The sequence below is a fragment of the Rattus norvegicus genome, chromosome 14 (assembly GCF_036323735.1).
Source record: "Rattus norvegicus strain BN/NHsdMcwi chromosome 14, GRCr8, whole genome shotgun sequence".
Classification (NCBI taxonomy): Eukaryota; Metazoa; Chordata; class Mammalia; order Rodentia; family Muridae; genus Rattus; species Rattus norvegicus.
Genome location: NC_086032.1, coordinates 66,967,132 through 66,985,438, shown reverse-complemented (window position 1 = coordinate 66,985,438; position 18,307 = coordinate 66,967,132). Strand labels below are relative to the sequence as shown.

Here is an 18,307-nt window from a genome sequence, read left to right as displayed (position 1 = left end):
CCAAGGCTTGTCACTATTACTGATGCTATGATGTGCTCACAGACAGGAGCCTAACAGGCTGTCCCCTGAGAGACCCAACAAGTAGCTGATTGAGACAGAAGCAGATGCTTACACCCAACCGATGGTCTGAAGTTGGGGACCCCTGTGGTTGAATTAGGGGAAAGTTGGATGAAGGTGAAGAGGAGGGTTTCCCCATAGAAAGATCAGCAGTCTCAACAAAACCGGATCTGTGAGATCTGTCAGACACTTAGCCGCCAACCAGGCCGCATACACTAGCTAGCATGAGGCCTCCCAACACATACACAGCAGAGGACTGCCTGGTAGGCCTCAGTGAGAGAAGATGCACCTAACACTCAAGAAACGTGAGGCTCCAGGGAGTAGGGAGGCCTGGCAGGGTGGGTTGGGATGGGACGGTGGTAGGGAACATCCTCTTGGATAAGTGGGAAGAAAGAATGGGATAAAGAACTGTCAGAGGGCAGACAGGAAGAGGGATAACAACCGAACTGTAAAAAGAGACTAGAGAAAAAAAATGGTTTAAACAGGGAGTTTCACTACAATCTCCTTTATCAGCCAGTAATTTAATACCTAGAATTTAAACACAAGCATTTTATCTATCCAAGTTTTCAATATATATAGTTTGAAAATAGTTGGAAGATATCTTTATTTTCGTCTCTTTTTTATTGATCATTTTATTTATTTACATTTCAAGTGTTATCACCCTTCCAGATTTCCCTCTGCAAACCCCTATCCCATATCCAGAGGTTAGGAATGGCTCCTACAACCCTCCCACTTACTCCTTCATTGAGGTCCCTGTGCTCAGTTCCATGGTTGGCTGCAAGCATCCTCATCTGTATTGGTCAGGCTCTAGCAGAGCCTCTTGGGAGACAGCTATAACAGGCTCCTGTCAGCAAGCACTTCTTGATATCAGCAAGAGTGTCTGTGTTTGCTGGCTGCATATGGGATGGATCCGCAGGTGTGGCAGTCTCTGGATGGCCTTTCCTTCAGTCTCCACTCTTTGTCCCTGTACTTCCTTTAGACAGGAGCAATTGTGGGTTAAAAATTTTGAAATGTCCCCAGCTCCGAAAAAAAAAAAAAAGAAAAGAAAAGAAAAAAAAATTTTGAAATGGGTTGGTGGCCCCATCCCTCAACCAGAGGCGGTGCCTAACCTCTCGATATGGTCTGTACAGGTTCTCTCTCCCCTTGGTTGGATATTTCAGCAACTGTCATCCCTGTTTCGTTCTGGGAGCCTCTTGATTTCTTTGCATCTGGGACTTGCTGGTGGCTATCCCAGTTCCCATCCCCCACTGCTACACTCCTGTGACCAATTTCATGACCCTCTGTACATCTCCCCAACTCCTCCCATACCCAATCCTGCCTCCTTTTTCCTTCTCTCAACCTCTCTCCCTCCTAAATCCCTTCCTCCCTCTAACTCCTGTGATTATTTTGTTTCCCTTTCTAAGTAGGACTGAAATATCTACACTTTGGTCTTCCTTCTTCTTGAGCTTCATGTGTGACTTGTATCTTGGGTATTCTGAGCTTTTGGGCTAATATCCACTTATCAGTGAGTGCATACCATGTGCGGTTTTTTGTGATTGAGTTACCTCACTCAGGATAATATTTTCTAGTTCCATTCATTTGCCTAAGAATTTCATGAAGTCATTGTGTTTTTAATAGCTGAGTAGTATTCTATTGTGTAGATGTACCACATTTTCTGTATCCATTCTTCTGTTGAGGAACATCTGGGTTGTTTCCAGCTTCTGGCTATTTTAAATAATGCTGGTATGAATATAGTGGAACACGTGCCCTTGTAATATACCTGAGTCCTCAAAAAGTACTATGACCAATATTCTGAAGAACAGCTAGATTGATTCCACAGTGGTTGTACCAGTTTGCAATCCCACCAACAATGGAGGAGTGTTCTTCTTTTTCCACATCCTCAGCAGCATCTGCTGTCACCTGAGTTTTTGATCTTAGCCATTCTGACTGGTGTGAGGTAGAATTTTATGGTCGTTTTGATTTGCATTTTCCTGATAACCAAAGATGTTGAACATTTCTTTAGGTGCTTCACGGCCATTTGAGAATTCTGTGTTTAGCTCTGCATGTATACCACGTATCTATATTTTTTAAGAAATAACTTCTTGTTATTCAGTTAACTTCCATTCTATCCTCAAAGAAATACTTCCTGGTGTTTGATACCCTAGTCAACTAATAGTCCATTCTTTTCTTTACATATGTATGTTATCATGAGGATCTAGGACCCCTAGTCTCTGAATAAACTAGTACTCACATGCATGTACCCAAACATATACACATAATTAAAATGTAATAAAAATGAATCTTAAAACATGGAATGGCCTCTTAAAAGGATTTGCATGTTGGTAGTAGTAATGTTACACAACAGTGATAGTGTATTAAACCCCAGGTAACTGTAGTCTTCAATAGGACAAAATTTAATTTATGTATATATTAATAGACCCAAAGTAGCCTTTCTTATCTTATGCTTCTATGTTCAGAGTATTGTATGCATATTCCTATTGATTTAATGGTTTTCCTTACTTTTGTTTTTCTGTTGATATTTATGGCTTCTTACTATATGCGTGTACACAAACACCATACATATAGTCCAAAGTTAACAAGACCATTAAAGATACCATTTGGTAAAGATGTTTCAATAGGATGCTAACATCAGTTCTAAGGTCATTTGTCATAATATTTAACTGGTGCATTTATGAAGTCATGGATCCTGAATCTCTAAGCTACTTGTTCTTCCTAACTGGTTTGGAGCTCAGGGTCAGGCTTCCGTCCTTCCTTCCTTCCTTCCCTCCTTCCTTCCTTCCTTCCTCCCTTCCTTCCTTCCTCCCTTCCTTCAAGATTTATTTATTTATTTTATATGAATATACTGTAGCTGTTTTCAAACAGACCAGAAAAGGGCATCTGATCCCATTACAGATGGTTGTGAGCCAATTGAACTCAGGACCTTCAGAAGAGCAGTCAGTTCTCTTAACCACTGAGCCATCTCTCTAGCCCAGGGTCAGCGTTTTTATTATTGCTCCTAGTTTGGTTTTGTTCTTAAGAGAAGCACCATGGTTTATTCTTATGAGTGATCCTTGGTCCACACATTGAAACCATTGCTGAAGGGACTGAAAAAATAATTCCAGATGGCTATCTGGTTACTGAAGACACCTCTTATCTAAGGCAATTGACAATGGCCAGCAATATAATGTTTGGAGAGCAGCAAAGTCGAATAAAATTCTATTCCCTGCATGCTAGCAACATGACCACAGTTTAACCGTGTAACCTTCATTAAACCTCAGCTTATCCTCTTCAAAATGAGAAAAGGAATTGCAACCTGATGCGATTTCAGAAAGAACTAAATAAACCAAAAAAAAGTGACGGCCAGCTGTGAGCAGTGACCTACTGTATGTGTTAGTAGTAACCATTACTTGACCAAAGAATCCCAAGATACAGACCTTTTCACACTAGTTATATTGGTAGACCCTCACAAGTATTACTGAGGGAGTACAAAACCTTTCTTTCACACGTGGCTTGGACTAAGAATCACTGTTAGAGTGAAGAGACCTGTATTCTGAAGAGGACCTGCTCCTTACAGTCTCATTCGCTCAGTACTACAATGAGTTCCTCGAGAGTCACAATCCACGTCAAGCCTAGAAGGGGAATTAGAAACACAGATTCGTTTGTCAAAGATTGAGGTGCACATAGAGGCATAGCAGGAATCCTCTGAAATTTCAAGAAACCCCAAGGAGTCCAGTATACCTGAAACATGATAGAGTATAGATAGATCTCAAAAGCAAGTGCCAGGTAATTTCTTTGGTGCTAGTTGACATCATTGTGGTCATTTGAGTCTTTCTTTTTATTGTATCAAATACTCTGGCATTTGTATCTAAGAAGCAGTAATCATAGAAAAGCTAGCATTTGTATCTAAGAAGTAGCAGTCATAGAAAGGCTAGCATTTGTATCTAAGAAGTAGCAGTCAGAAAGGCTATAGAGCAGTATAGATGTAATTGCAGGGTATTAAGCTAGTCCATACCAGAAGAGAACAAGGTAACAGAAGGGCAGACAGAAAATTTTGGAAATATGTTGAGCTGGGTGAATTTGATAATCGATTAGCATTGGATGAATAAGATGCCCTGCGCCTCTGGCCTAAGCCTCTGTAAGGATACTACCCTCCTTTATTCGGATGAGGAAGACTTCTGGTGTTAGTAGCTTCATATAACTGTGGATATAATGTTTATATAAGGTTGAGGGGGTGCTTTATAAGTGGTCATAAATCAGTTCAAGGAGAAGAATTTGGACTGTATCCTTTAAGAAATGGGGATGGCTGCCAATCCACTAATATCCTAACAGTGGTCAGGAGTGGGAGGAGGAAGAGGAGGAAGACGAGGAGAAACAGAAACAAGAGGAGGAGCAGGGGCAGGAGGAAAGGGCTTGACTGCAGGTACTATATACGTGTGTGGGAGTGAGTTAAATGAAGTGAGGGAAAAAATTGGGTTTAAATGAGAGACCCAGAATCTTGTGATTACCCAAATGGACTCCATCTCAGCTGTACTTCTTGGATGTGCTTTCAATGAGCACATGTAAAGCACATAAAGTTTGTCCTGCTGGAATCATGTTACTGTCCACTCATTATCTTAATGATGGAGATTGGCTTCTGAAAGAGCAGTCTTTGCCGCTTTTCACACTTTTCTGCTATTTTCAGGAAAATGAATAGACTTGACTTTCAAGAATTTCACCATTTTCAGAGCTGAAGGGATGGCTCAGCAAATAAGAACACTGGCTGCTGTTGTATAGGACCTAGATTTGCTTCCCAGGACCTACACAGCAGCTCCCAACCACCTCTGACTCCTGTTCGGGAGACCCACTTGCCTCTTCTGGCCTCTATGGACAGTAGGAACGCATACAATGCACATGCCTCTGTAAGAGCAAAACATCAACAATACACTTACAATTAAACAAGAATTTCTGTATTTTTTTTTTTCAGAAATGTCACATGGTAGATTTCAGGAACCTGTAAAGTGATCATCCATCTTGCTTCAACACCCCAGTACCTGCTGTAGCAGTAGGACAATTGTCTTTCTTGGTTTACAGCTTTGTCACCATGTTGCTCAGAAAATTCGAGTGACTCGAAGCTCTGCTGAGATGACAGTTAACCTTAGCTTACATCAAGTACTTTCCAACTGCAGCCAACTTCAGACTTTATTGCCTAATGTTCTCCCTTAAAAATACCTCATGCACTGGACTCAGGCCAGCTTTTGGAGATACTGCCTGGCGCTTCTTCTCTCCCCATTACCCCTGCCTGCTCTGAAATTCAATTTCCAGATTAATCTTCCTAAAAACAGCAAGCCAATCAAGCCATTTCTCTGTTCAAGCAGCTTTTTACACTCTATTGCCCAGTGATATAATTACAGACTTCCTCCATGGCAGCTCCAGCCCATGCCCTTAGTAGTTGAGACTCATTGTGCTTTTCCCACATAGTGCAAGGAACAGCGTTCCACAGCGAGGATGTCTCCTTGTGCCTTCGTTGAGCTTCAAGGAGTAGAGCAAAGAGAGGGAGGTCAAATGGTTGTCTTCTAGGCAGAATAATGGCAGTATACATGTAACCAACACCTTTATGGTATTTTCGTATTTAGTTATTATTCTTAGCATCTTGACTTGGAATTTTCTAGAAACAGAAAGCTACCTTCATTCAATTCCAAACCCTTTCATATACTGGCTTAAACTATCAATATATATATATATATGTATATATATATATATCTCAAATATATCAAACTATCAAATATATATATATACATGTATATGTATATATATATATATATATATATATATATATATATATATCCACCTTGCACAAATGACATATGGCAAAGCCAAGATGAGTTAAGAAATTAAGAAAACCCTCCCTTAATCTCATAAACTCAGGAGAATCGTATTGATGCTGGTTTGATAATCCTTGTTAGATGTTCCCAAATTTTGGCTCAGTGTTTATCTGCATTTCCTGTATGTTTAATCATTAGTCTTATCATTAAACACTGATAACATTTTCAAACCTTAGGTCCTGTCCTACGAAACTGAAACAATATCAGCTTTATAGGATAGGCATGGGAATTGGAGCATGGGGTGTGTATTCTTTTTAAGCATCAACTATTGCTTGGGTCAGGCTCTTTCCAGGTGACCATAGTCCACTCCTCAAAAGGAACCAGGAATCGAGAGTTAAAGCGGCTTAACCCAGAGGACTGGACCCTCATGCATGCTGAGACGCCGTTCCATGCTCAGAAGCTCTCTATCCAGGGGTAGAGTTAGGTACAGCCATCAATCTTAGGAAAATATTGACCTTTGAGCCTCTTAGTCTTTCAGAGCTTGGTGGGGGAAAGGTTGGTGACTATTAGCCAAAGAAAACTGGTCCATGCTCTAGGAATTTGTCATAGGAAATCAATAAAAATAATACAAGACCCAGGAGTGATATCCCCCCTAAACTGCAGGGTGTCACGGTTATGTTTATTCGAGCCACACAAAGCCTTACTTTTCCTCTCCCTCTGAAGTCAGTCAAGAGTCTGACCGCGGGACATGGAAACGCAGCAAAACATTTGTGCGAAGAAAGGGAACTCAAGTTCTAGAGACTAGAAGCCTACAGACGTGAGAGAAAAGTCAAAACCAGGAGTAAATGTTTTGCCGTCCCTTCTCTATATGCCCTCCGAAGTATTCCTTGTCTGAGACGTGGTAAGGGCTAATAACTAGACAGTGTAACCAAGGAAGGGACATGAGGGTAAAACACAATCAATTTCTCTTTTTTATTGGATGTTTAATTTATTTACATTTGAAATATTATCCTCTTCTCCGGATTCTCCTCTGCAACCCCCCTATCCCATTCCCCTCTCCCTGCTTCTATGAGGGTGCTTCCCCACCCACCCATCCCCACCTTCCCGCCCTGACATTCCTCTACACTGGGGCATCGAGCCTTCACCAGGCCACAGGTCTCTTCTCCCATTGATGCTAGATAAAGCCATCCTCTGCGACATATGTATCTGGAGCCATGGGTTCCTCCAAGTGTACTGTTTGGTTGGCGGTTTAGTCCCTGGGAGCTTTGGGTTTCTGGTTGGTTGATGTTGTTCTTTCTATGGGGTTGCAAACCTCTTCAGGTCCTTCAGTCCTTCCCCTACCTCCTCCATGGGGGTCTGTGTGCTCAGTCAGATAGTTGGCTGCGAGCATCCGCCTCTGTATTGGTCATGCTCTGGTAGAGCCTCTCAGGAGACAACTATATCAGGCTCCTGTCAGCAAGCACTTCTTGGCATCAGCATAGTGTCTGGGTTTGGTGTCGGTGTATGGGAAGGATCTCCAGGTGCAGCAGTGTCTGGATGGCCTTTCCTTCAGTCTCTGTTAAACACAATCATTTTTCAGCAAGCATGATAGCTTCGTATTCACTTGAATGCCATCTTTTTCTTTCCCTTCCTCCTTGCTTGCTACATTTTTTTTTCTTCCTCAGAAATCGCTTTGTCCTCTGACCTCCTCTGAACAGTTTTTGCCATCAAGGTTTTAATATATATATTTTTAGGATATTAAGGATATATATATATATATATATATATATATATATATATCCTTAACTCGACATAATTTTAAAAGGAAGGAAAGAAGTCAGTCCTAATCAATGACAAGTGGGGGAAATCAGCGCTTTTTTAAGGAAATGGGGTTTTATTGCTCTTAAGGATGTTGGGAAATTATTGAAAGCAATAATGAGCTACACTGCTTCACAATGTGCTTCCTGCGTAAGTGCAAATGGGTATAATTACTCTTTGAAGTAAAATATGAGTTTTTCCTCTCTTCTCACCCCCACCTCCTCCCCTTCTCTTTCTCCTCCTCCTCATCCTCCTTCTCTTCCTTCTCCTCATCTTTTGCCGAAGTATCATTAATACTTACGTCTTTACAAATTGCTTAGCAAACACTTTTTTTCCATTTGAACATTAAGCATATTGAGATATAAACTCCAATCTCATTTGTATAAAACTCGGCGTTAATGAGGTCAAGACCAGGCACTAAATCTTTGCATCAGCCAGTCATATCCTCTCCTCTCCTGTGTGACTACAAGCACTTGAATTATGAGCTCTGCTCAGGAGCGGCTTTGAGGGAGGGAGTGTGGAGCGACCTACTCACTGTGCTTCCGCACGGTGGGAAGCGGCCCAGTTTGGCATCTGGTGGGCATCTGTGGTCAGTAGCTTCAGCTTTCTTTGAGAGAATGGGTTATCTTAGAATTTGAATAACTTCATTGGTATTTTAATAGTTTGCCTGATATTTTGGCTTCTTGCTGGGTGCTTATATTAATAAAACCCAGAGGGCAATTTTCTCTTTTCAGTGGCATATCTTTCTGGGTGTGTGTTTGTACTATATGTGGTAAGACTAATATTACTTTCTAAGCTCTTAGAATTGATTCTGAACTCTTGGAAGGAAAAAATAATGACCCATTTTATGATGAGCTTTTTTTTTTTCTCCTCAGACTTCTTATTTCTACCCAGAGAGTGCTTTTTTCCTTGATTAAAACGTATTTCTTAATTTAATTAACATGTAAATATAGACTCGATGTTTATGGTTATAATAGAAATATTTAGGGAAAGCTTTAAATCAGCTCATTGTTAGTATTTCATGCAGAAGCTTTATTTTGTGGTTGGATTGGTGCTTCCATATTCCATTTTAATATTACTCAAGTCTCTTAAGTTGTGATGGAAGCTTAATTATGTGGTCTGAGTATTGTCATGCTTCTCTAGGAAGCTCGGTTGAAACAACGATCTTAGACAAATGTTAAATTCTAAAGAGTCCCCTTGAAACTATGAAAAATCTACTATTTGTCTTAATGAAATATTTTCTTTTGTAAAATTAGATCGACCATTAATTTAAAACACCATATTTTATACTAGAACAAGAAATTGCAATATTTAATCCAAACTTTAACTTACCTATATAAGTTATTTGTGTAGGTTCATGCCTTGCAGTTAACTCTTGCCTTTTTATGTGTGGTGGAGGATGCTTTTATTGTGGGGTGATTTTTGTTCTTCTATTCCATATTTTGGTTATATAAAACATAAAATATTATTTCATATACTATAGCTCTCCTTTATTTTGTTTCTAGTGATCTCAGTGAAAATCAGATTCAAGCAATTCCAAGGAAGGCTTTCCGTGGTGCAGTTGACATTAAAAATCTGTGAGTATAAACGTACAGTTTAATTTATAGTGCTTTTACATTATTATCTGTTTTTGGGCCAGCTTTACATATTTTAAATTATCAGAAAATGGAATATCGATGTAGCTTTCTTCTTGTTTTGAAGATATTTCAACAGAAACATAAAATTTTGCCCTTGTAAGGAATTTTGTCAACTCAAGTCATTATACAATTTATTCTTCAATATTGCGATTAATGTTTTTAAATTTTTCAGAAAAATGGAAGATTTTTCTCACTTTCTTCCCAAGTCCTTTCTTGTTCTCTTTGTAGCTTCTGTCAGAGTATGCTCAAAGCACAGCAAATAAAGTGTTTATTTTCTTTTGGAAAGTGTAGATAATATTTTCCAGCTAAAGATAAAGATAGCTCAGAACTCCAGCTTTTTCTGGAGTTTTTAGATGTTAAAAGTATAAAACATGATAAATTTACCTTTGCATTCTTGTGTATTTTTCCCACATCTTTTCCTTCCTATCTGTGAAGGACTTTATGAATAAAAACCCTCCATAATAAGGGAAAGAAGAAAAAATGTATTTATTTTCCTTGATAAATCTTTAAACCGGTTTCTTGCAAGGTGTTTAAGTGCCTACAGCTCTCAAGCTGCCTGGGAGATATAAGCTCTCAGTGGCAAACCTAATATTGTCAATATATATCTTTATCACTTCCAAAATAATGTTAGTCTTTTAAAATGATGTTTCAGTTTACCTCAAATGTTGGGGGTTAAAATGCTTTCCTTAGCTATTACAGTACCTTGGAATGTAGGGAAGAAGAGTTCCTGTGTATCCTGAGGAGCTCTTCTAATGCAATGTTTTTTAGCTGCTCATAAACAGTGCAGGCAATTTTTCAAGAATTAACTGATATTCAGAATTCTCCATAGGAGAATTCAGGATTATTTTTCTCTGGTAGGGAAAGTGAGACAGATGTTGTCCCTTGTCAAAAGGGACAAGTGTTGATAAAGCCACAGATTTGGGCCTTTACATCTCCTCAAAAAAGTGTTTTCCTTGACCCTGAATCTATGCTTTCTGAGTACATAAGTAATGACAGAAAAGCACAGTTTTGTGACTATAAATATACAAAACCATTAACAGTATGACTGTGGTGATTTTTACGGGCACTTAGACAAAAAGGATTTCTTCTGCTTTCTTTCTGTCTTTACTAGCCAGCCAGAACTTTGAGAATGCTTAGGATGGATTGGCTGACATAGGGTGACACAATCTGTCTCAGTGTATTATGTGAGGGTCTGGTATTACTTAAGAATTTCTGGGTTGTATCCACTCAAATTGCAATGGCTACATTTGACCACCCTTACAGAATATCACTTATAACCTTACAATACTATTGTCATTAAGTGCCTATAAAAGTGTATTTAAGTATTCTTCAAACATTCAGATACTCTGAGTCGCCTGGTACTCTTTGTAATTAATTCTACATTTAGGAGCACTGACTTATTACAGGGGATTTTTTTTAAATATGTTTTCTTCATTTAACCTGAAACATAAGTTCAGAGATTAAGTGGAAAGTGAGAGAGTAGGCCAGCTGCCATGAGAAATGAACATTTGAAACCTCCCCCACATACATTCATGAGTTTCAGTTTTGTTTTTTTTTTCTTTACAAATTCAAAGATTGTTACATATGCCTCAGAACGAGCATAGGATTACAACTTCAGACAGTTTTGCTATATTTTGGATTTTTAGACGTAAGTAATCATGTAAATCCTTTGTTTCTGAGTATTTAGTTTCACGAAATGAATAATAGTTACTCAGGTTTGCTCTGGATATTAGGCAAATGATATGTGAAGACCTTTTAAACCAGTAAAAATGCTAGGAAACTATAGTATTACATTTCATTATAAAAGTATTCAGTGCATGATTGCTTAAAGTTATCCACAGACACGTGACTTACAAGGAAAACAGGCTAGTAGAATATAAGATAAATTTCAACATTAGAATGTGATGAAAATATTATTTAAATATGTATATGATTATTCCATTATGAGTTGATTAGACACGGACCTTCGAGTTGAAACAGAAATTACGCATGGAAATATTCAGTGAACATAATACGAAACAATGATTTATAAATAAGAGATCAAATACTTTAGGGATTAAGGTAGGACAACTTAAAAGTACTCTTATAAGTGGTCAGAGAGCTCTAGAAGAAAATCCCTGAAAGAGTGTAGGGGAAATCTAAGAAAAAGTCTTGTATGAGTGTTGGTGAACAGTAGCTAGGTGTAAATTGTGGCAGCACTTCCTATAAAAGCAAAGTGTAATGGAGTTTTAGTGTGTCTATTTTGTGAGTATGAGAAATGGAATGTGATTGTTTTTTATTAAGTAAAGCAGAGATGAGACACAAGGGATCCACATGTCGGAGATGCTGACTGACAGCTTCCTCACAGAGTCTGCTTTGGAAATTTATGTTTCTGTGGATGAAGGGAAGCTTAAGAGACAGTGTCGACCTGAACGGTGGCACTAAAATCAGGGGGAAAAACTCCTGTCCTCGTCATCTTCCCTGAACTAATGCAAAAAGAAAGGAGGACAGAAATGGAATTTTGTAAAATTTCACTTCTTAATCAGGCTAAATAACTAACAGAAACATTATAGGTAAAAAGACATCTCAAACTACATTGTCAAAAATATTCTCATTTTGTGGGGCAGGGTATAAAGTTGTTTTCTCATTCAAACAGAGGCAACATATCATCTTTTTTCTTTAAGTATAAAATTTAATTTGCACTATTCTTAAACCACTAGCCGCAGCCATCAGTGAATAAGTCGCATACCACTGATGATGATATTAGGACTGAGCAGGACAGGCAGTGTTTTGTCATCTTTATTGGGCCCTTGTGTTCACTTCTAAGTACATTGCCCTGATGGCGTTCCAATGACAGCTGCACAATCATTCAGAGGTTAAAAGAGAAAAATCAGCTCAAGCAGCATGCGTTTGTGCCTTAGCAGTGCCAAGACCCTGGCTCCTGGAGCATGGCTCCCTCTCCGCAGTCCTACCCTGGAGCACTGGCTCTCTGCAGTCCCACCCTGCCCCAGTCTGATTAAATGTTCAAATTGGTCACTTTCAGACCTGATGCAAAACGGTTCCCATTCCTACGGGTTCCTAATGATGACTTTTGATTTGCTCTTGAGGTCCAGTTAAATATGCTCAAGTTGACATCTTGAAACGGATACTGTGTAAATGTTGTGAATTAGTACATTTTATTTTCCCGTCTCCAGGCGAGCCTCGCTTGAACTACCCCAGACAAATGTGCATTCGTCTTGGTCCTAAGCATCTCAGGGAGGAATGAACTAACTCTTATGGTTATATATCTTTATTTGATAGCTGGATTAAAGTGGTTTTTAGTGTTTTGTTCTGTTACCTCTTTTCCCCCCAAATTACAACTTATACCACTTTTCTTTGTCTTGACCTTTTAGACTCTCAGATATTAGGAAAACAAAATCGTACTCCAATATCAACAGAATAATGAAGTTACTAACAGTTTCCATCAGCAGTATTCGAGGGACTTCCATGTGCGCTTTTAAACTCGCAAAATAGTAGCTACTGCTACCTGTCATTACCGATGGCCGATTCTTCAAAAAAGTTAACTAATGCTCGCAGAACATGTCCCTAGAGACTTTGTATATATAATTAATAGGTTTAATCTGAAGTCACGAAGCTTTGCTTTCCCGTAATCGAATGTCAAAAGAAAAACTTTACGGCACGCATGGAATTTTTTTCAAGCACCTGATTAGATATTTCCATTCAGTCTTTTCCTCTTAGAAAATATTCCTGGCTAGTCTCTCCTTATTTTTGAGAGCTGTGATCTTGTTTTTGTAGCATGTACTTCATATATCTTAAGAGTCCTTTATTTAATAAGAAAAAAACTTCCTATTTGCCCTTAGAATTTAGTAAAAAGAGGGATAAAGACGTACACTTAGGAAGGAAATAAGTTGGTTGTAACTTGTCATCACAAAACTCATGTTAGCCACTTTTGCTCTCTTATTTGGGAATGGATATAGGAAATGGTCACACTCTTGTGAGACTTGCATTCGCTGCTGTGTAAAGGAGAGCACGTCCCTGCTCCTTCCTTCCTCCTTCTGGCACACATCTTCAAGATGGGCTCTGTGCGGTTTTCACCGACACACTCCCCATGGACATTCCTTTTGTGTTGGCTTGCACCTTTGTAATTCCAGCTACCCCAACGCAATGAATTTTATTCTCTTTCCATATGAAAAAAAGAATCATCCCCAGTGCTTCAAAAAGAAACAGAAAGAAAAACAAAACAAACAAAAACCAGCTTTCTGAAAGGGAAAATGAGCTGTGTTTTTCATGGGTACAAAAGAAAATTTTAATATAATTTCATGTGCACCAATCTATAAGCAAAAGTATAATTCACAGAATGATTCAGGGCATTTCCTTTAGGCAATTCATGCCATCGTTTGGACAATAAATAAACATAACTATGACACTTTAGAGAAAAATCCTCCAATTTGGACGTGCTGTATATTGACGAGCAAGAGAGGGAATTAATCTGTTGGTGCAAATCCACCTACATGGCTTAGAAACTTTACTGCTCACTGAATTGCTGTCACCTTTCTTTTGTCAGTCCCTTCTTGTTTTAGTTTAGTTTTACACTTTTCAATGAATCTTCTCCAGCCCATAAAATGCAATTGCAGCCAAATTTATCTAGGTATGCAGAAGGCCTAACATATTGTATAGATTGTACTTTCATTTAGTTTGAACATCTTTCCTGGTAGGTTTCCCCATCATTATTTACATAGTTCCTGAACAAGAGTTTGCCAGATAGAATAGAACTAATATGTAACCATATAGGAGAAGAATGCATGAATTCCCCGTAAGTGTAAGAGATTTCTTCACTTCTGCCGTAAAGTCTAATTACAAACAACCTCTGTAGTCAGTTTCCAAGGTTACATCATTTTGAACTTACCTTAAAAGGTAATATGCTTCAACTACCAATTCAAACTGTTCTGTTCATATCCAGCTCTCTCCTAGTGGTTTTCATTTAGATCTGAAGCTAGAAATACTTTGAAAAAAAAAACTTTCTTCCTTGGTGGGGATGGTCTTTTTTCCCCCTTTTTATTCTCTCATATGTTACATTTCCACAGCAGCTGCCCCTCCCTCCTCTCCTACCCATCCCTCCCTCAACATCGCATTTTCCCCAGATCTACTCCCAGGGATATCAACAAACACGGTATATCAAGTTGCAATAAGACTAGGCACCTCCCCTCAGATTAAGGTAACGCAGTGGGAGAAAAAGGGTCCCAAAAGCAAGACAAAGATTCAGAGATAGGTCCCATCTCCGCTCTTAGGAGAAGACATATAATATATAACATATAATGCAGAGGACCAATGTCAGACTCACGCAGGTTCCCTGATTGTCAATTGAGTCTTTGAGCCCCTGTGAACCAAGATGAGTTGATCCTGTGGATTTTCTTGTGGTGTCCCTCTTTCTCACACGAGTGTTCCACAGGATACCCACAAGCTCGGCCTAATGCTTGGCTTACATTAAACACAAAGGAATTGAATAGATCATAGACTCTTCTGAGCCACCTACATAGATACTTCTTCAAGCAAATGATAGGAAGCAATGAGTTTCATGAGGGTCAGCCATCACAGCACTGTGCCTATTGCCCCAAATGACAAATATAAACACAAGTTATTTTGGTGAAAAAGAAGTGGGTGGGGCCTGATCAGTGTGAGCAAGCCCCACTCTTAGAACCTTGGGCCCTGCCCATGGTCCTGCAGTCTGGTTCTTAATGTATGCAGTGTATCTTCAAAAATGCCTCCAAAACAGAACAGAACAAAGCAAACAAAATGCAGGAAATGATTGATTTTGAATTCCCCTGCACCAATTTATTACACAAAAGCTAATATGTCTAGTGTGGTTGCCTTCTTGTTCAGTGAGGCAGAACAGACTTTCAGAGTTCTTCTCTCTCCAACGAGGGTTAGAACACGTTGTTACCTCTGAACTATTCCAACAGCCTCTTAATTGATATTGACCTCCAGGCTTTAGTCTCAATAGACAATATTAACAAAGATACTATATATATTTCGCATGGTGCATTTCACATTCTGATGACCATGTTCAAACTCCTCTTATTTACTCTCATGACGTGTTTGTGAAATATATAAAAGCCAAACCATATGAATGAAGCACAACATGGCCTTAGTTCTGTGTGGCCTATAAGAATATAGACTTTAACTAAGAGAGTTTATTGACTGTTTTCTGCTCCTTCTGACTAGTTAGGAAGTTCTGACTGTGACACGAACTTTCTGCTTTCAGTAATTGTTAATCTATAGAAGCGCTCTGCTCCACCCCAAATATCTCTGGTCCTGAAAACATTCCTGTAACCTTATAGTGCTTGTTCTCACAATTTTTTCCAATGGAGCTGTTCTTTCATCTATAAAACTCTAGCCATTTGAGGGGAGAAAAAGATATGACCACTTTGATATGATATAGTGCTGGAAGTTGAATGTTGAATCCAGGGCTTAATGCATCCTAGGCAAACATTCTACCCTGAGCCACATCTTAGAACATCATATGTGTATATATATATATATATATATATATATATATATATATATATATATATATTTTTTCCCTACACTCCTTTAAGTCCCTCTACCTAGAGGAATTACTGCCTTTTCTGAAATACATTACTTCCTTGAATCTTGGCCATCTATTTCTCTAAAACCCCACTTGAAGCAGAAAAGCACTGTGAATTTGCTTCCTTTAGCCTCTTGGAAGCTTTGTGAAATATATGGATCTCAATTCCAATCAAAGCTAAACACAGTATTTGCTGCTTGCGACGTAGAAGTTCTCAGACTTTTTGAGTCTTATTATTCCATCTATGAGATTGAGGTGCCAGCAATTTGGGCCTTCTCACATTACTAAGATGTGTAATGAGATTGTATACAGTCAGCATATAGCATATACTGTGTGGTCAATAAATGCGTTTATTATAATCAGTCTTAGTTTCAAACAGCTTGGTTAATTTTCCTAAGAATGCCAGGACTCAAATGTCATTCTAGTTGTCTCCTCCCCATTGTCTGTTACAAAATTCTTCTTTTAATCTGGCTAATGGTTTCTTTTTCTCCATTCAAATAGCAAATGCATATATGTTTATATATATATTGTAGACTAATAAATTTGAGGTTACTGTTACTAAGATTCACAAAGCATTGCCTAAAAGATTGTAAAATACTAAATATCAAATTGTGCAAAATTCCACGTCTTTTAGAACAGATTTTTACCTTTCATCTAGTGCCCCAGTACCAGGTTCCTGACGGTGAGCTTCTGTTCTGAGAGAAGTCACGTGGTTATTGAAATTAATATTCAGGATATGCATTAATATAGTCCAAATTGTGCTATTTCCATGTTTTATATATTATTATTTAAATTATAAAATGTGGTTTAAATAATGATTGTCATGAATTTTTATATTTAGGAACTTATATGCACTTGAATTTTGAATTTTACACTTACAGAAAAATACTATACTCATAGTAAGAGACTTTAATCTCTTTTCTTCCTTGGTGATTCTTTTTTTTTTTTTTAAAGAAAAACATGTTTCATGATTACATACCATCTAGCCACTTTGATGTGTTGTAAAATCTTTAAAATTTTAGAGTCTTTTATGTTATAATTGCAATATAAATGACACACCACTTCTAGCTCCTGAAATGCGAAAAATACAACAAAATTTGGGCATTTTCATAATTACTTCATTGAGAAATTGGATGTTCTTTCCTAGACCACACATTATTTTTATTATAAATTTTATGTTCTGTAGTATTTCACAGGTAACTATTTTATATATTCTAATTGTTAGGAAAGAAAGCTAATTACTGATTGAACATTATTACTTGGATGCTATACAAATGTACATATTGGCTATGCATAGAGATACAATCATCTAAATTTAACACTGAAGTAAAATGTATAAATTATATTAAAATTCAGTATGGTAGCTAAATTTTAAAGGAAGGAAATTGGATATACTTCAAGAAAACTTTAATAATAATACAGCATTTCTAACTATATTATATATGTTTAATTTTTTTACTTATTATAGATACTTTAGACTTAATATTTCAAAGATGATATATTATTTCCACTAATTATACTCACCAGCTGTTTACTGTGAAATAAAACCAAATCAGCTTCCTAATTCTGTGCGAGTCACAGAATGCATTGCTCAGGGTCCGAGCCTACTGTTAAATGGCGTTGTCTGCGACCACAACCTCCAGATTTAGGAACCATCAAACGGGAAGCCTGGGGTTTCCCGGGAATTAGTGGACCTTTGTCCACCACTGAAAAGGGAATCATCAGAATTGATGCTTAACAAGATGAAGATGAAGAAGATGATTCTCTACAACCACTCTATTTGCATGCAGTCATGTAGTGCTTAAAAACACAACCCACGCATTAGGAGAGTAACCTACGCATTAGGAGAGTAACCCACGCATTAGGAGAGTGGCATGGGAACAGGACAGGAGATTTCACATTGAACACATGCAAAGGGAAGGACTTAAAATGGAAACTAAAGAGAAAACACAAAAGCCCATGATAATTCAGGTTGACTGAAGGTCAAAGAAAACGTAAGCACAGAAGCGTTCTTTCTTCAAATCAATATAAACATCTCCCCGTGTGAGAAAGTAGCTCATGTACAATGAGAGCATCAGACAATCTTGCCTACTCTCCCTAATGTTCTTCTTTCTCATTTGAGCTCTTTAAAGACTAAATTTTTTTGCTGAATTATTAATTGAAACTGGATTTCTTAACCAATAACAATTCTGTGTTGCAATCTGAAATCAAATCTGGAGGAAGTCAAGCTTTCCGAAGGTCAAGAGCAGACCCTCTTCTTGCTTACCGAATGAACAAGCACCCAAGGCTTGAAGGGAACCCGAAAGGCATATGAGTGGAGTGAGAGAACCATGGTGCAGGAAAGGAGTCCGGGAACCCTAAAATAAATTATGATTTTGCACAGTTTTGATTCATTGTTTTGAGCCCTCTAGACAAATGCAGTTCTGCACAAAGGTTTCCTCATGAGTAGTCAGAAACCAGGGTTTCTGAAG

The 18,307-nt window shown here is 38.3% G+C and overlaps 1 protein-coding gene across 5 annotated transcripts in view; it reads left to right on the top strand.

The window, feature by feature from the left end:
- Slit2 (slit guidance ligand 2) overlaps positions 1-18,307 on the top strand; it is a 338,857-nt gene that overhangs the window by 183,079 nt on the left and 137,471 nt on the right. For all 5 annotated transcript variants that reach the window (NM_022632.2, XM_017599277.3, XM_039092141.2 and 2 more), the window contains exon 5: positions 9,140-9,211. In NM_022632.2, the coding sequence (NP_072154.2) occupies positions 9,140-9,211 (72 nt within the window). The remainder of the gene's footprint in view (positions 1-9,139; positions 9,212-18,307) is intronic.